General features: G+C 46.8%; 1 protein-coding gene across 1 annotated transcript in view; it reads left to right on the top strand.

Annotated features, from left to right (window-relative positions):
• The window catches only part of ZNF407 (zinc finger protein 407), a 300301-nt gene extending 290008 nt beyond the window's left edge, over positions 1 to 10293 (top strand). Inside the window, exon 9 of the mRNA XM_026039740.1 lies at positions 8978 to 10293. Within this exon, the coding sequence (XP_025895525.1) occupies positions 8978 to 10293 (1316 nt within the window). The remainder of the gene's footprint in view (positions 1 to 8977) is intronic.
• Positions 10294 to 18894: the final 8601 nt, after the last annotated feature.

Here is an 18894-nt window from a genome sequence, read left to right as displayed (position 1 = left end):
ATTTTCTATCTCTGATGTCAAAAGCTCAGCAACTGCCTTGATAATTATTTCACTTTTATCCTACGCCATGTAGCAGTCAGGGCACAGCTATCCTGGTGGCTGATCCTGTGTTGTGGTCACACACATACAATTGAAGGGTCTCATCATTTTTTTAAAGGTGGCGTGACCCACAGCWTTCAGACTAAGTGATCATTGTGTTCCTTTCCAGCTTTAAATCTACTATGAAAATATATAAATATTATTAACCACTGGTGATATATATATATATATATGATGCTATAAAAGCAAAAGCCTGTCTTTTTCTCCATTGATCCCAGCTATAAGTTAAAGACAGATATAAGGAAAAACATTAAAACCTCCTTATTTAGACAATTATTATGTCCTTATTTACTTCTGGAACTGGTTGTAATGCTCCCTCTCTCACACCACCTCTACCAACCACTTCCATGTGAGTAGATGCTCACTGTGCCTTTGGTTTGCTTGCCTGTATTCCCAGCAGGTGAAAGATGAACGGGAGCCTATCGACTGTGTGTCAGCGTCCCAGTAAAGAGCAGCCGAGTTAAGTTCTGGGGGTTACCCCCTTTAGCAGCTTCAACTGGTCTCACTTCATCCCACATGTCCCCTGGGGGAATCTGACGCAGTGCTCATTCCAGTGTGATTTTGATGGAGTCTGTAAAGCAGAATACACTCATTTCCTCCCTCAGATGCTGTGATTATTGAAACCATACACTTTATCTGATAGGATAATGCTAAAGATAAGTGTGTTAATTGCTTCTAGTTATCTGCTGAACGTTAGCTTTTGTGATAACCTGTCCCGTAGCTTCCTGCCACCTTCGCAGAATCACAGAATAGTTGAGGTTGGAAGGGACCTCTAGAGATCATCTAGTCCAACCCCCTGCTCCAGCAGGRACACCCAGAGCACGGAGCACAGGGCGGCATCCAGGMGGGTTTTCAAGACCTCCAGAGAAGGAGACTCCACAGCCTCCCTGGGCAGCCTGTGCCAGGGCTCTGTCACCCTCAGTAAAGAAGTTCCTCCTCACCTGGAGATGGAACTGCCTGTGTTGCAGCTTGCACCCACTGCCCCTTGTCCTGTCACTGGCCACCACTGCGAAGAGCTTGGCCCCTTCCTCCCTACATTCACCTTTYGTATACATATTGATCAGATCCCCTCTCAACCTTCTCTTCTCCAGGCTAAWCAGGCCCAGCTCACTCAGTCTCTCCTCATACGAGAAGTGTTCCAGTCCCTTGATCTTTGCGGCCCTCCACTGGACCCTCTCTAGAMGCTCCACATCCCTCTTATACTGGGGAGCCCAGAACTGCCCCCAGTACTCCAGGACTCCACCTTGCAGGCTGGGAAGTCCTGTCCTTGGAGTGCCTGTCRCGCGGCATGGTCAGAGCTCACCGCTGAGGTTTTGTTGGCATTTACAAGCAACACCTTGGCAGAGGGTGACCTCTAGCACTGTCTCTAAACATTTCCAATTTACAGACTCAAGTACTTGTGCTGTCTTCGCCTCTTGTTCTTTCGAAGAAGTCAGCCCGYTGTGAATTGGCCACGAGAAAGAAGTTCAGCATGCCCAATAGACCTAAGCAGCTCAATAGGAATGTAGCTGCAACGAACACAGCACATACAATTCATTTTAATATTTGTAGAAGAAATTCCCATTGTTTTAAGTGTACACAAGCAGCTGCTGTCATTTGGCTATGAGCAGATGTTAGACCTCCAAAAGCTTCGCTGATAATTAAAATACTAACAGTTAGTGTTTTACCCCAGCTGCAGGTTCTGTTTACTGTAAATTTGATTTTAATGGTGCCTCTGTGCAGTTATTGAATAGAGGTTTGTTTTCTACTATACATACAAAAGTGTCTACAATGAAGACAAATGATTATTTCCTGTAATTTACTCTGGGAAGATATGAATATACACTGTAATATAGTTGATTTTATAAATGAAATACAGATATGACTGTCACATTATAAATGGTAGCTTCTGCTATCTTAACTAGCAAAAATAACTAAGGAAACTTATTATTTCTAGCTATTCCCAAGCAACCTCCCTAAAAAGTGCTCTGCTTTTCCAGTGTGTTAAGATAGACCCTTAAGCAAAGGAGAGGTGCTCCTTTTTCGTGAATGGGTTCATAAATCAGTATAAATAAATAAATAAACAAACAAGTGCAAATACYCATATTTGGTAGCTATACTGAATCATATAATTTCTGCTTGATCATTTAAAAAAAAAAAAAGAAAAAAAGATGTTTCCTTTTATAGATCCCTTACAAGTGTCGCTTCTCTTTAGTGCATATATGTACATCAAATGTCGGAAAAGACCGGCCCCTTTCACAAGTGTTAATCCCAAGGGCCTGATTATGCAAACACAATGCATAATGCAGGCTACCATGTTCAGTCTCTTTGAGACTATTGAGCTAACTATGGCAGCAAGTAGTACTCTTGACAAATAAATGTTTATAAGAGCAAGGTCCAAATGTATATATTCATGCAAAACAAAAGTCCTTGCTGAGATAATAATAACAAAAAGTGCTTTGTTACTTTCTCATAACAAAATAATTACTGTCTGGGATGAGACCTATTTTAAAAATCTGGATACATTTTCTTATGACCAGTGCTTGTGGGTTGCTATCTTACTTTTTCATATTATCTTCACATTATTTTTCATGTTGTTATATGCTTTATCTGCCTAGGAAACTGAATTATCCAGTATGACCAAGCACAGCTGGCACCTCTAGAAATATGAATTCCGATTCAGAAGTATTTCAGACACACTTCCCACACCAAAAGGGTTATGGCAGATGAAGTAGCATCGATGAGTCCATGAGCACCTAGGGCAGCTGCTCCCAAGCTGAGGAGCAGGGCAGCCCTTGAAGCTCCTACAGCCCTTCAAGTGCAAAGAAATACCTAGGCAGGCTGCTGTCCTGGTCCCTGGCTGCTAAATCGCACTGGAAAAGCCAGCTAAAATACTCCAAATGCATTCCCAACAGTGCTTGTCCATACAAGTAATCGCTGAATATTCTACGATGAGGTCTGAGGTCTCTGTTCAAAAGTCTTGAGATTATAAACCTTACRCAGAGGCAGTTGGGTAACATGGAAGATGGCAAAAAGAGGAAAAGTGGTCCAGGAGATAATCTCAACCAAGGTTATGGTGTTGTAAAACTCCGTTTTTTTTTCTCGTGCTACATGCTCACCATTATCAGTGGAATTCTTGATGAGTATATTTTTGTCTGGATAGCTGTATAGCTTCAGTTGCATCAGGCTGTGCAGTATTACTTTTGACCTTGAATGCAGGCAAAAAAGAAAAAAAAAAAAAAAGATTTTTTTTTTTCCACAAAGAAAAGAAATCCTTTTCCTAAAGGTTAATTAGGCACTGGAGGGAAACTGAACCAAACCAAACAAACTGCCTAAACACCTGAACCAAATTACTCAGCTATTTATTTTGGTGATTTTTTTTTTTTTGTCTTGTTTCTTTATTGTTGCTGTTGAAATAGTTCTCCAGGCTATGAGAGGTAAAAGTAACAAGCAGGAAATTTTAGTCAGGTTTTCAAAAGAAAACAATAATGCATAAATACATTCTAAGGAAGTTAAAAGGATGTTGCATTCTGTGTGTAAGCTACTGAAAGGTTAAAATTTCATCCTTTTGTCAGGCAGTTCTTAGAAGACCTTGAAATTTCCAAGCATGATGGGCTGGTTAAGGACAAAGCTAGAAGACAAGGATATTTTGATTTTGAGCCTTAGACCTGACATTACTGGATTTTTAAGTATAAAATGAGCAATTAACATTATTTGGAAATAACTGTTTTTCTTCACAGAAATTCTTTTACAGTAATAACACTGGGAAAAAGAAAGCTTATTGTACTGGTATCTTTAGGTCTAAATACCTTGTGTCACTGATGAGATTCTTTTATGTCTCTTAGAGAAGTGTTAGTTGCCCTGTCCGTGTGCTTGCTAGCACTGCCTTACAAATGTCTGCTGTCTTTGTGGACGTAATGCTTCCAACAGAGTCGTTTTGAGGTGCTGATTTATTTTTCTTCTTCTAACCATTCTGATTTCTAACCAATGATTCCTCCCATTTTCTCTCTGACAAGAAAACCAGAACAAACCTTATCAACCGCTTTGCTTTAGTAGCCTAACTAGCTGGTCTTGAAAATGTTGGCCCATGTATTGCTTCCAGACAGAAACCTTGCAAGAGGGAAAGAATTCCTTGTTAAGGAGCAGAGGTGAATATCTGAAACTGTGGTGCATTACTGTGGTGTCCCAAAATCAAGGAAAATTCCAGAGTGATGACGTTAGACACCAATTCTTAGGCTGCACTTAATTAATGGAAGTGGTGGTCAACAATGAAGGAAAAAAAATGCCAAAATCTAGCAATTAATCAGGTCTTGAATATTATTCCTTAATGAGTCTGAACAGTGGACTTAATTATTGTACCATTCAAAACATTGTGCTGTCAGTATGCAACTTCCAAAATACAAGACTTGTTAGTTCATTGGGTGAGAACAATTTGTCTCGACTATTAATGATGGCCAATATAAGTGCAATTCTATATGTCTCTTAAGTTCCTTGGAGGTCATATTTGATTGTACCAAAAGGTCCTACTTTGCATTTGCCTTATTTAATAATTATGGCATTTCAGAAGACACCAAATATCAGTATTCGTTGGTAAATGATGTCCATAGAAGGGAATCAGGAGGGATGTGCAGAGGCCCCTTCCAGCCTTCGCCACCCTTCCCCTTCCAACCACACATCCCGTGTGCCAAGAGCGGACGGTGCTGTGGGGAACGGCAGCCGCCAGCTCTGCGTGGGGCGGCGCGGCGAGGCCCGGGCTCGCGCCTGCAGTGTGGCCGAGGCCGCCGGGGCCGCGCCGGTGCCGTGTGGGCCGATGCCACCGGGGTCATGTGGGCTGATGCCACCAGGGCCGTGTGGGCCGATGCCACGGGGGCCGTGTGGGCCGATGCCGCTGGGGCCGTGTGGGCCGATGCCGCCGGGGCGTGGGCCAATGCCACCAGGGCCGTGTGGGCCCATGCCGCCGGGGCCATGTGGGCCGATGCCGCCAGGGCCATGTGAGCCGATGCCGCCAGGGCCGTGTGGGCCGATGCCACTAGGGCCATGTGGGCCCATGCCACCAGGGCCGTGTGGGCCCATGCCGCCAGGGCCATGTGGGCCGATGCCACCAGGGCCGTGTGGGCCCATGCCGCCGGGGCCATGTGGGCCGATGCCACTAGGGCCATGTGGGCCGATGCCACCAGGGCCATGTGGGCCCATGCCGCCGGGGCCATGTGGGCCGATGCCACTAGTGCCATGTGGGCCCATGCCACCAGGGCCATGTGGGCCGATGCCACTAGTGCCATGTGGGCCGATGCCACCAGGGCCGTGTGGGCCCATGCCGCCGCCACTGGGGCCCCACGGGCCCCGCGGCCTGGCCGCCATGCAGCCCCGTGGCCCCGCATGACATGCGCACGGCGAGAAGCCTCGCGGGCCACTCCTGCGGGGACAGGGCTCGTCTTTAATGCCGTCTTTATCTGCTACGCCATGCATGAAATCTACTTGCTGTTTCAGAACCGCCGCTGGCCCCTGACCCCTCGCGTGGAGACACAATGTGACCTTTCCATTGTCACCCGCTTTCATTCTCCTGAAAATTCTATGAATTTTTATTACAAGTTTTTTTAGACCAAGCTGAGGCTTCAACAAATTACTTGACACAGATGAGATGAAGTTGTTGAAGTAGTGTTAGATAAGTTTTACAGCCAGCATGTGTGCTGCTGAACAGTACAAAGCCAGTGTCCTACAATGTCATACACCAGTAACTGCTGAGCCTACTATTGGATAAATACATCATTTTATGGAACATTGATTGTTCTATAAACCCAATGGAGTATTATGCTCTATGATCAAACCATTTAGATTGTGTGTAGAGCACAGAAAATGCCATATTCAGGATGGTACTAAAAGTGCCATTTGTGTATTTTATGGATGTCATTACGGGGGAAACTTCTCTCTGTAGGCCCTGTTTACTGCAAAATTTTTTAGTCTGTAATGACATTTTTCATTCACAACGTATGCCTTCAAGAGAGGGGGCCCTTGTTTTATTTGTTTCATTCGAGTTTACTGCACAAATCCTGTACATTTTAATTAAATGTAAGCTTAACAAAAGAATAAGGTATTTATTCTGTGGGGAGCAAATGGTGACAGTAACAAAAGAATAAAACAGACACACAAAAGAAAGTCAGGTAGTGAGCAAAAGAGAGGGAAAGAGGTACTAAACCCTATTTGTAGTTTCCCAGAAGCACGTTAAACATCAAAGCGTGTCTCTTAGCCCTATTTCGGGAGTTTGTGGTCTCCGAGAATTAGAATAACCTGCAAATGTGGATTTAATGTCTGAAAAATCTTGACATTTTCAAATAAAAAAGTAACAGCCGCTCCGGACTCCGACTGATAAATAATGGCTGTGCTGAAATGACAGACTTCTTGGAAAGAAACCAGTTCTGTGATCATTGCACCCCTAGATATGAAACACCTCTTTACAAATTGTCTGAATATGAGTTCTCATATCATTATATTTTGTCATTTTAATGCCTATTTGTGTATCTTCTTAATTTGCAATGACATGCAGTCAGCAACAAGTCCAGTTTTCCCAATATTAATGTGGGCTTGTATTGCAGCTTATGTATGCCATGTCAGCCAACACTTACCCCTTCTCTTTACTCGTTTTTAGGAAGGGGTGAGAGGCAGCCTGATTTTACTAGGGCAACTTGATTTGTTGCTACATACAGTCCAATAATGTGACATGTTCCTTAAATACATAAAAATTCCTATGAATGTTGTGTTGGATAGCAGTGCTTCATTATAGGCATGCACTGTTCCAAAGTCAAAATAGCAACTAAGCCTCAAAATATGTTGTTTTCTAAATATCTTCCCTGCTTGGCTCTTCACTGTTAAAACAAAAGAAAACCAGTAAAATCTGCAATTCATATTTACATGAAAAATCACTAAAATTGAAGTTGATGTTCCCAGTAAATTCTTGGTCATAGTCCAGTTAAAATTTAAAGTTACAGTAGATTCACATTAGTTTAAATGACACTTGAACTTCTACATAGCTCAACATTAATTCATTATAGTTGAAATGGAAGAATCTTCAGTGGGTGAATCTTTTACAATCTGATTGAGGCTGTTACATTTTATAGGAGCCATTTTTCAAAGCTGTACTGACAGCACTCGAAGTTATTAAATTGCTGAATCAAAAGATGGACCTGCAATCGCATTTATGAACTGTGATGGAATAGCTGGGCTTGCACGGAGCTGAGGTTAAGATGTTGGTGTAGTTAAGCTTCATCACACCCCTTAGTGACAGCAGTATTTACCCATGTAGTTTACTTTAATGGTCAGGAAGTGGCTTAACTCACCTCTGGATTCAAATAGATTAAGTAAGCAGTCAGAATGGCATAATTACCAGCGCTGCAAGGGATTCACTGGGTAGCTCTTCACTCAGGAGACTTCCCTTTCAATTGCAGAGCAGAGGCGGGAGTTGCACGCATTCCCARGTGCGGCGTTTATTCCAAGAGATGAGAACAGGGGGAATTCATTTTTCCTCCTTCTTCYGCAGACCGGGACTTCTCCAAAATGCAGTGATGCTGCGTCCAGTGATGCTGCAATAAATTATCATCATCACAGAAGAAAGATGTTATGATTTTGCAGGGTGCAAGTGAAAATTATGATTGCAGAGTTATTTTGATTTTGAAATCTCGTGGAAAATGCATGATTTGCAGAGTTATTTTGATTTTGTGCCACATCACTGCCACCCTCCTCTTTTATCATGTCAACAAAGCAAGATTCCTGGGAGAATTAATTACTTCTGCTCTATTATAAAGAGTGGAGGAGCCAAGATAATTGTCATTTTATGTTGATTTCCCCTTCCTATTTTTCTGCTCTTTGGGGGGTCTTGTGAATGTCAGCGCCTACAGAGAGCACAGGAAAAGTGGGGTAAGAACCGGTCGTACCACAGTCGGCTTCCTTAGAGCTTATGCCTGACAAAATGTACTTCAATCGCATGTGCCAGATTTCTCATGCAGTATCTCTTGGAAACACTCTAACRGTTTAAATTGTTAATTTTCTTTTCCAAAGATAACCTGCATTGCAAATGAAGATGGAGAAAGTTGCTTAACACCAGTTTAGACATCTAAAGATGATGTGCAGCCATAACAAAATCAGTTCTTCGGCTTCGTAGTACAGTTATCCAGCAGAAGCTTTGAAACAGAAGATAAATAAATAGGCAGATAGCTAAAGAGATGAATAAGTAGATGCCTGCAAGAGTCCAGTCTTCTTAAGGATTAGTTTTATGGTGGCATTTTAGCTTGGTTTACGCCTTAGCCTACCAAGCTGCAGGAGCTTGTGAGATGCCAGGTACTCAGTTTCAGTGTAASACAGCTCGTGAGTGTGAACTTCCCTTTAAGCAAATTGGACCTTCTGTTTTGCAGAGTCTAGTTTAATTCTCCGAGGGGTGAGGSTCTGACAGCTCTATGCTTTGGATGGAAGAGCTGTCTTGGAGCAGCTYTGGAATAATTTTCTTGGCCTCTTGAGTTCAGTACAGCGCCTGCTGTTCAWGAGAAGTGTCTTGGTGGCTTGGAAAGTACAGTGATAGCCTGAAACTTGGCCATAAAAGTAACACTGTTTTGCCCTAGACAAACACTGCTGTATCTATGTGTGTTAGTGATAAGATACGACATCTGTTATTCCAGAGGTGTGATTCAAATTTGTGTACGTAGGAGCAAGCTGGATTTACACTAAGGTATAGATGTGGGTATGCGCATGGGTAGGGCTGGTCTCAGCAGCAGGGACTTTCTCAGCCCTCCCAAGCCCTTTCTGTACCAGTGGAGTGTAAAAGTTGKCCAGGGTTACTTTTCCTTTTAAGCTGCAAGCGTTGTGAGCTGCTGTTTGCCATGATGCCCTGCTAACAGCGGATTTTATTTTGCAGGCATTGTATCCAAGTCCTACGAGTGTCGCCTGAAGGGGCAAGGAGCAACCTTTGTGGAAACCACGAGCCCTTTCACGGCGGCAGCACTGGGAGAGGTGTCTCCAGTCAAGGAGAAGGCCTTTCGGAGCAGCAGGAGGCAGCCGCAGTCACCCGAGCAAGTGCAGCAGGTCATTATCATCCAGGGCTACGACGGCGACTTTGCCATCGACGCCTCCATGGAGGAGACGGCCGCAGCGACCCTGCAGAGCCTGGCCATGGCCGGCCAGGTGGCCAGGGTGGTGCACATCACCGAGGACGGGCAAGTGATCGCCACGGAGCAGGGCGGCGCGGCGGCGGGCAGCGCCGTGCCCGGGCAGGTGCTCGCCGAGGGCACCACGCAGGTGGTGGTGGTGGAGAGCGCCCTGGCAGGCAGCGAGGCGGCCGCGGCCCTTCCCGTGGGCGCCGTTCCTGACGCCAGCAGCGCTGTGCTGCAGCAGATCATGAGGCAGGAGGTTTTGGAGGCGTCTGAGGCTGCRGGGCATCCTCCGGACTCCTCCTCAGCGCTGGACGCCCTGCTCTGTGCCGTAACGGAGCTGGGTGAAGCGGAAAGCAAGGCRGGACTCCTTGACAGAAGCAGGGCTGGTCACAAAGATTTCTTACAAATGCCAAATGCAGAGATGGGCAGTGTTCCCAGTGACACAGAGGGACAAGAAATACAGCTGTTCCATGGAGTTCAAGAGGCTCAGGAAGACGCCGAGCCCATGGAAGTAGTGACGCAGGTCGTGCACCCATCGGCTATAATTGCATCTCAGGAGAGAGCTCAGGCCGCCTTCAAGAAGATGGTGCAAGGAGTGCTGCAGTTCGCCGTGTGCGACACGGCCGCGGCCGACCAGCTCGTGACGGAGGGTGTCACTCAGGTCATCGTGAACGAGGAGGGCACCGTGCACATGGTAGCTAGGGAAGGCTCCCAGATCATCATGCAGGAAGCCGGCGGCCACGCGCTCCGCGTCCAGAGCGAGCACATGGATTTGGTCGAGTCGGATGGGGAGATATCGCAGATTATTGTCACGGAGGAGATCGCTCAGGCCATGGTGCAGGCGCCCGAGGGCGGCTTCCCCGACGGCGCCACCCACTACATCGTCACGGAGCTGCCGCCGGCGGTGCAGGGCGAGCCGGGCGCCTACTCGCACGCCGTGCTGGAGGCGGCCGCGGCGCCGGCCGCGCTGCCGGCCCTCAAGGCCAGAGCCCAGGGCGCCGAGCAGCTGGCCGGCATGGTCATCTACGCCGAGAGCGGCGCGGCCCGCGCCCGCGCGGGCGGCCACGGGCCCGAAGCCTGAGGCACCCGCGCGTGGCGCGGCCGTGGGGCCTGCAGCCGTGGGGCCTGCAGCCGTGGGGCCTGCTCGGCATGGGGCCTGCGGCCATGGGGCCTGCTCGGCCTGGGGCCTGCAGGCCGCACGCGCCACCATGAGCCGGGCCGGGCCGCGCCAACAGCCGGCCTCGTTCCGCCAGCGCTGGGAGTCGTGACAGGGGATGGCTTAAAAACAAGCATATAAGGGCACAAGAAAACAGCAAACACCCCCAACACCCCAGATAGGTAGCGTTGTGTTCACCGGCTTCCCTGTTTCTCCTAGGTTTTTTTTTTTTTACCTCAGGGAGATTCCCTGCCTTATGCCTTTTATTTTTTTTTTTTTTGTCTAACATAATCATAGGACTGAAACGCCTTCACTTTATGTTTTTATTTCATGAACAGATAAATAAGCAAAAAAAAAGCAGAAGCCATGTCATCGCAATAACGGGGCGATCAGGTAAACGTACATGTTGTAACCAGTGCCCTTGCATTGTCTGAGGAGAACAGGTGACATTTTGCTTCCTGAAATCGTACTTTAAAATGTCCCTTGTGAAAAATATGTCAGAAAAATAAGTATTCCCTACATCTAAAAATCAAATCRTTAATCGTAGCTTATTCCTTCATGGCTTCATTTAGGACTTTTCGTGCAGAAGAGCTCAAAAAAAGCTGCACTCCAGAAAATTCTTGATATACATATTCAGAAAAAAAAAACTTGATGCCTGTAACTTCCACTTAATTTTAAGTGAGAGTCCTGCATAAGAAGTGTTCATTTTTGGAAAAAAATATTGTCACTGTCAGTGTTTTGCTTTTCTTATAAATAGCGCTTCATATAAATACCATTTTGCAGTTCATTTTGTGAACGACTTTTGAAATGTTATGGGGGGTTTTAAAGAAAATTCTGACATTGACATTAACAAGTAGGAAAAAAAAAGGTGACCTTGTATTTCTTGCTTAGACCAGAATGTCAATTATTTAGTTGTGGATATACCACAATTGTTCAATGCAAGTTCATGTTGAAAACATTCGTTTCATGATACAACTGTTTTTGTTTCTTAAAAAAAAAATGTAAATATAAACTGGCAAGGTTTGGGGATTTTTTTCTTTTTTTTGGTCTTTCAAATAAAATGTTAGCATTGAAAAGAAGCATCATGATTTTTAATATTGAGCAATAAACAGAACTGGCATTCAGCAGGAGCAAACGAATGCTATCTGTTATGTCTGTGCATTTTCTCTTTGCCTTTCTCTCGCTAGCCAGATAGATAAAGATAAAAGAATCTAATTTCTGAAGTGTGCCTCATGCATGCTTAATATAACTGGGTAAGTGTTTAGGGTATAAACCACGCTGACTCTGGAGACAACCGCGGCTCCTATCCTGTTTAATATCTCTAAATTATCAACAGTAAGAAGGTTGGGGTGAGCGGAAGCGGCAGTTCCTTCTTCAAGCAGCTGTTTAAAAAGGCGTTTTCTGGTAGAGCTGCTTAGGAAAGGTGCTTCATTCTGGGGCGAAAAGATCCTGCTGTCTTTTCTTCTCTCTTTATTTTTTTTATTATTATTTTCTAGGAATTAAGGTTGTGTCTGTGTCAGACCCCCAAAAAAGTAAATTTCAAGTTAGACATCAGGGTTCATAATTAGCCGAGTTTGACTTGCTCATCTTTCTTAAAAGTGACAGCCTGTTCACTTACTCTTAAATACTGTCTTCAGCAAACAGTGACAGGACCAACTCCCGTTTGTTATCAGGATAAAGGTGACCTTTACAAAATGATGGCCCTCTGCAAGGCTCTCACAGATGTTCAAAAAAACGGAATGTTTTTCAGTGGAAATATTTCTTCTTGATCATTTCTCCTGTTAGCTGTAGCCCGGTGCTCTTGCAGCCTGGATGCTAATTCCTCGCCGTGCGCAGCCCTGTATGGCTAACCTTTCTGCTGCAGTACAGGGTGTTGACACTGACATGCTGCAGTTTACCATTTGTGATTTATTTAGGATAAATATGTCTCAGGTGGCATTTAATCCTTCATAAAACCAGTGTAGCCTGCAGTGTCAAACCAGCAATCACATTGTATGCACAATGAAAAGAGCAGACCTTTGCATAAAAAAAAAAAAAAAAAAAAAAAAAAGAAGACCTTTAAAAAAAAAAAAAAAAAAAAAAAAAACTGGAAGGTGCTCCCGTGCTTGGGAGTGTTGGGAAGGATTCACTAACCTCCCGTGTGCTGTAATTACCTGGAAGCTCAGGTTAACGATACGGCTCTGAGCGCAGTCTGCTCTGCTCGGGAGAGCTGCTTTATGTTTTTCCCAGGGTGTTTTTTTTCTTTCTTTCCTTTAATGCGCACTTTAAAGTTAACTTGTTAGTGCCCTACCAATGTAACACTGGACATCACGGATGGCATTCCTTCCGGGCGCTGTCCCAGCGGTGCTGAACAGCCCCAGGGAGACGCCGGGAGCCCGGCGTGCCGCAGACCCCACCAGGGCCCAGAGCTTCTCGCTGCTGAACCTGCCCCCGGTGTCTGCCTCCAGGTCGAGCCTGGGCTCCCAGCTCTGCCCCGCGCCCGGGGCTGGGCGGAGAGCATGTGGATGGATGCAGGGATCTGCCAACCCTCCTCCTCCCTCCACGCCCGGCAGGAGGTGAAGGGCAGGAGGCGGGAGGCAGGTGCTGGGGAGGGAGCAGCACCGGTCGGGCTCCGGCCGCCTCTCCGTGGGCCTGGGCTCGGCAGGCCGCGCACAGGCCGCTCCGGCGGCGCCGACCTGGCCTCCCGCACAAGCAGGTGCCCASCTTCCCTGGAAGCGGCGGTCCCAAGTGCGGCATTCCCACCTCAGGCAGTTGTCTTCCGACAGTCCGGCTGCCGGAGCCACTGGCTTTAATTTCCTCTGTGGTGCTCACTGTGATTAAGCGATACCGAGTTGAATCGTGACGCAAGCAATGCCAAGCAGGGAAAAATGGAAGTGTTTAGGAAGCATGGAACCTGTGTGCAGAGAAAACAAGACAAAACAGACCACCAAAACCAAATAAAAACAAAATAAAAGCAAAACCAGAGGAAGGAGAGATGTTTCAGATACACAGCTCCCGAGGTAGTGTCTTCAGGCCCCTGAAACCAGGCTGCATCTTTGGGGAGAAACAGAATATGAGAGAGAGCTGGAAACCATAGTTGGAGAAATATTCCCTATAACAAAACACCACAAAACAAAACCACCTTCGCACARCAAAACCCAACCAGGTGCCTGGAGCTACGTACCCTTCTGCCTGCACTTTGCCAGGGAGATTGGATGAGCCCAAGCCCATAGGCGATGCCCCAGGGGATGCACATGGGAATTGTGCRGGATGCTGCAAGCACTGCTGTCATTTATAAGCACGACTTTAACCCCGGGAATGTTAACAGGGAGGTCCGGGAAGAAATGTGGTTGTGACCTTGTGGATCCAGCGGGTGCAGGGGCTGCAGGAAACTCGGCGTGTGGAAGCTTTTTACACCTCATGCTAACCCTGAACTGAACCTGAGCTGGAAGTGCTGGCCAGAGCCGCCGGGAAGTCATGGGCGTCGAGAGGGGCCCAAGCCGCCCGTCCCGCCTCCGCAAGCAGCTCCTGGGCTTTCCTGCCAACAGTCCCTGCTCCACGGCATTCGCAAGCATGGAAGCAGTGAACAGAACAACAAGGAGAGAAGGATGCAGGCGAAAACCACTCCTGAAATCTGAAACAAAGTTAGTTCTAGTGGAGAATTAAGTAACAGGAAAAAAAAAAAAGAAAAAAAGAGTCATTCATTTGGTGAAATAAAAAAGAGATGGGAGTTTTCACTTATTTTACTGAGCAATATTAGCCCATAATTTAAGGTAGCGTGCAGCTCACTTAAACAGCCTACCCCTGTTCCATCTTGTTGAAGAATACAATTCGTTTTCTGCTCCTCTAGGGTGATATCATTTTATATGAAGAAAAAAGTTAGCTCAGATGGCAGTTATATGTTTCGGAAGCACCTTCTAATCAGAGATTGGTGATTCATTATTAGCTTCAGCAGGCGATCCATCTGACATGTAAGGGGAAAAAATTAGCAGCTGTCACTGCGTGATGAGTTAATTTCCTGATAGGCCTGACACTGAAAAGCCATTTGGAGACATGGAGATGGCTGATGAGAAAACCTGGTGCTGGTTTATAATTGGAGAGACAAAAAGGGCAGAGAGACGGAGGGAGCTGGGGGAGGGCCCGAGGCTCCGCCACAAGTGGGGCTGGATGTTTGTGTGTTTACCGAGGAGGCCGCTCCGCAACAACCCGCATTACGGCGCGTGCACACCTTGGCAGTTAAGTAATAAGGACCGGGGCCTCTCATTTTCCTTCTGCCGAGTGTCATCCGTTTTAGTCCTTTGTAATTAGTGCTGCAGACGGCTTCACACTTAGCGGCGCGCGGGCCTGCGGCGCACAAGCACGCGGTCGGGCTGTCGCGCGGTGACATTGAAACCTGACATTTCGGAGGAGAGGGGGGGAAATGACGCTATCCCTTTAATGGTTCTCGCTGCAATTTTCTTAATTGCAGCTTGAGGTTTCAATCAATCACAGGAAAATAAACTTATTTGAAACAAATATTGCTAAAACTTCCAAGGGCACAATTGCAAATGAGGGAAGGGTATTAAAAGACATCTCTTGTRGAGTACGAGGAAATATGCTCTTCAGAATATATAAGCACATGCATGTCTGTTTACCCTGTGTAAGAATGACAAGAAAAACTATGCAGAAAATAGGCCTGGAAGCCAAGTGGAGTCCACTGTGGAATTTGGCTTGTGTATGTAATAGGGACAGCAATGCAAAGTCTTTTAGATGTATTAAATAAAACTAATAGAAAGCCCTCAGCCAGACACTAACTAATGCCTTTGGTGACTGTGTACATTAGGTACTTCTTTGAAATGCTGCTTGTTTTCAGGCATTTAAATATAGTCTTATCCACTCCCATACAGTATTAGCCACTGAGCCAGTAGCCTCCTCCAACTCCATTTATGCAAAAGTAGCTCTGGTGGTTTCATATCAGGATATTCTCTTATACTCAACGGCGATGGCGGGAGAAGGTCCATGAGAGGCTGGTTGATCTAACTTGTGTTATGTATAGTATGTATAACATGTAATTTGGCAGCATGTGCGTGAGCACAGACRCTAGGATTATGCCCTGCAGCATAGCAGGACACCTGACCATGCCTGAAATGCCTTCCTTGTCCTCTGGCACAAGGGCATTTATCAYGGCTTCTGTGAAGGACCAGCGGGAAAGCAGAACCTGCCTCCGAGGTCGCAATTACCCGGGCGGCCCTGGGCAGTTTCTCATGAGCGAGAACGGCGAGCCRGGGGCAGCAACAGTGCCAGGCCGGCCCGTGTCCGTGCTGGCCCGATCCCTGCTTGCTGTTGCTGCCTGGAATCATCCCTGCAGCTCTGCCGTGTCCTGCCGGCAGCCTCCTGTCACCTGCCTGAGCAGCTGGAATACATGGGGAGCGGAAGGATGGGTGGGTGCTGGGGGCTCTGTCTCTGCTGCATTGCAGCTCTTGCTCTTCAAGAGACTGAGAGCTTCCAGATCCCTTGCAATGGCCAACAGGAAGATGTTCCAAGCCATTCCCAAACGAGTGTGCCTCTTGTAAGGAGCTCCACATTTTTATGGGCTGCAAGATGGCTGCACAAGGCTATTGGTCGCCAACTCTCCTGTAAAAAGCCATGATCACCATGAAAGGCAGGTATCCTCTATGCAAATCCCACCTAAGCAGTGAAGAATGCAGCCTCTCTATAGAAAGCAAGTTTAGGAATATTAGGATGGATTAGATAAAAGACGCCTTATCTCAGGAACTCTTGAAAATACTTGAGCTTTAAATATAAGCAAAATACCTGACATTATTGAGGCTATTAGGGCCATGAAAGGACTTCAGTCCAATCTAGAAGGCCTCTTGGACAACTGTGAACCTTTTCAGGAAAACATTTGTTTGGACCAGTAGGGAAGGCACCGCTTTGCGAGAGCAAGCCTTGGGCCAGGCTCTAGCCCCACTTCAGCAAACACGTGCATGTTAACTTACTGGCAATCAGCTTTTCTGATCCTTGCCAATATTCTGCACACAAAGTGACCAAGACACCGAGGGACCAAGGCTGGCAGCATGGATGCAGGRGGGGGATGCAGGAAAGTGTCATACTGCATGACAAACATTCCCAGTTCAAAGCAAATGAATATCCAGAGTGAAAGGGGAAGAGATGAAGWAAGAAATGTGGCCCAAATGGAGTGCAGGACACTGGTCAGGCTGGTATGAAGGACTTCCCTGTTGCCTGTGAACACGTTCTGCTCGAGGACTGAATCCAAGTTTCAGGGAGGGCATTGGGATTCGTCCCGAGTGTGTGGCGCTGCAGGGAGTCTTCCTGCTATAGCCGAGGTGATTGCTGCGCCTGGAGGAGGGSAGCTGTAAAACTGTACGGTAAAAGTTAAAAGGCAGCAAAGAGAGGACRGTGCTGCTCCATCAGACATCAGCAAACAGCCCTTCCTCCTCCCTGGGCTGCCACCTTTGGAGCAAAACACTGAAAATCCAGAATAAACTGTATTCTGCATCTCACCTACAGGGGATAATGTGGTTGGCCTTGAAGCCAGGCTTGAGCTTCAGTGTGTGAGGCCTCACAGTGGGAGCTGCTGCCCAAGAGCAGTTTCTTAGGGATAGGTTTGATGTTACTCTCACAAAGCAACATTGGCCCTTTCCACCAAGCTTCCTTTGTCTTTTCCTGAAAGAGAATCACAGTCCAACACTGTCTTCCTAAAATGTAATGTGTGGTTCTTTTGTTTTGGCAGGTTTTGTCCTTGGAAATATTCATCTTGCATTGCTGGCTTGGCTTTGTTTGGGGTGGAGGATAAAACACTTGGCTGTTTTCTCTGTCTTTACCCAGATTTTTCAGCCTCCTGAGCTGGCAGCGGAACTGACTTTCAAAAAACAATACAAAGCAAARCAAGAAGAAAACAGGAATGCAACAGGGGTTGCTTTGAGTATGGGTAAGGAAAAAAATAAATGTATGAGGCATCTAGCACGAGCATAAGTACCTTGTGAAAAGAATATGCAGCCAGGGTTGGGGTTAGGAGAGGATATCCAGCCATCTCCCCTACTAATAGTTGAGTTTCATGMTGAGTGTTGTTGCAAACCGCCCACAGCAGCTACCTGGCATCTTCCCAGCCAGGTCCCATGCCTAGGTCCCCTTCCTCCTCCTCCTCCTCTCTCCATAACACCCTGGGCAAAGAGACCAGCCACACTCTACTGGGTTGGCTCTACCACGTAGGGGCAGACGATGGTTTGAAGATCTGGCCATAGCAAGTGCAGCCCTGCAGGTGATTCCAGCTCAGGAATGGGCTCTTAACAGACCCAAATCCCTGTGAGGGGAGAAATCCCAGCCCACAGAGAAGGCATGAGATGGAGGGGCATCAAGGAGGGAAAGGATTCCCTCCCTCTTGCAAGCAAGGCCTTTATAAGAGGATGTCCTTTGCTGAGAGATTTTTAGGATGTTCCCCCAGATCCTGCTAGGCTTCTTCAGTCTGCCAGCGTGTTCCTCCATCGCTGGAGGTGTGGAACAGGTTTGATTTTTCTGCTCAGCATATGGTGGTGACTGTTGGTGCTTGGTAGCTGTGACATCCAGATGCCCAGCTTCAGGAGGATTTTTCCTAGCTAGGAACATCTGAGCATTCTCTCMGCCTTACTATCGCTCTGTTCCATCTTTTTTTTTGCAATGTGTATTAGTCTTGCCCATCGATTTGAAAAGTGGATCGTGCAGCTGCTTTATTCTGCTGCATCTGGGCACTGTCTGGGGTGTTTATGTTTGGAGTCCTGCCTCAAATCCATATGTAAGCCATGACGATAAAATATAGGAAGASCACATATGACAGATATTTAGAGCAAATGGAAGCAGGAGTTTCTAGGTGCATTTCTATCAAATAGTTGGAAACCTGAAACTGCTGGAAAAAYGCTAAATGATCTAGGAGAGCTTCTAGACCCACCAATCTCATTTATTTAKTTAGTTATTCTCAATTCCACAACTGAATTTCTTGCTCCCACAAGAAAAGGGATGATATTTATGCCTGGCTAGGTGGATGAGGACAGAGCAGTGGCTGTCATCTATCTGGTCTTGAGCAAGGCTTTGGACACCGTCCCTCACAGCAACCTCCTGGGTAAGCTCCGGAGATGAGGGATAGATGAGTGGACAGTGAGGTGGATTGAGAACGGGCTGCATGGCAGAGCTCAGAGAGTGATGTTCAGTGGTGCTGAGTCCAGTTGGAGGCCTGTASTTAGTGGTGTCCCCCAGGGGTCAGTTCTCGGTCTGGTCCTGYTCAACTTATTCATTAAYGACCTGGATGAAGGGCTGGAGTGCTCCCTCAGCAAGTTTGCTGATGATACCAAACTGGGTGGAGTAGCTGATAGCCCTGAGGGCTGTGCTGCCATCCAGAGGGACCTGGACAGACTGGAGGACTGGGCAGTTAGAAACCTCATGAAGTTCAACAAGGGCAAGTGCAGGGTTCTGCACTTGGGGAGGAATAACCCTGGACACCAGTACAGATTAGGGGTGGACCTGCTGGAGAGCAGCCCCACAGAGAGGGACCTGGGTGTCATGGTGGACGACAAG

Source organism: Nothoprocta perdicaria, unplaced genomic scaffold, assembly GCF_003342845.1.
Source record: "Nothoprocta perdicaria isolate Ctin4 unplaced genomic scaffold, notPer1 scaffold_24, whole genome shotgun sequence".
Taxonomy (NCBI): domain Eukaryota; kingdom Metazoa; phylum Chordata; class Aves; order Tinamiformes; family Tinamidae; genus Nothoprocta; species Nothoprocta perdicaria.
This window is presented reverse-complemented; position numbering and strand designations above follow the sequence as displayed.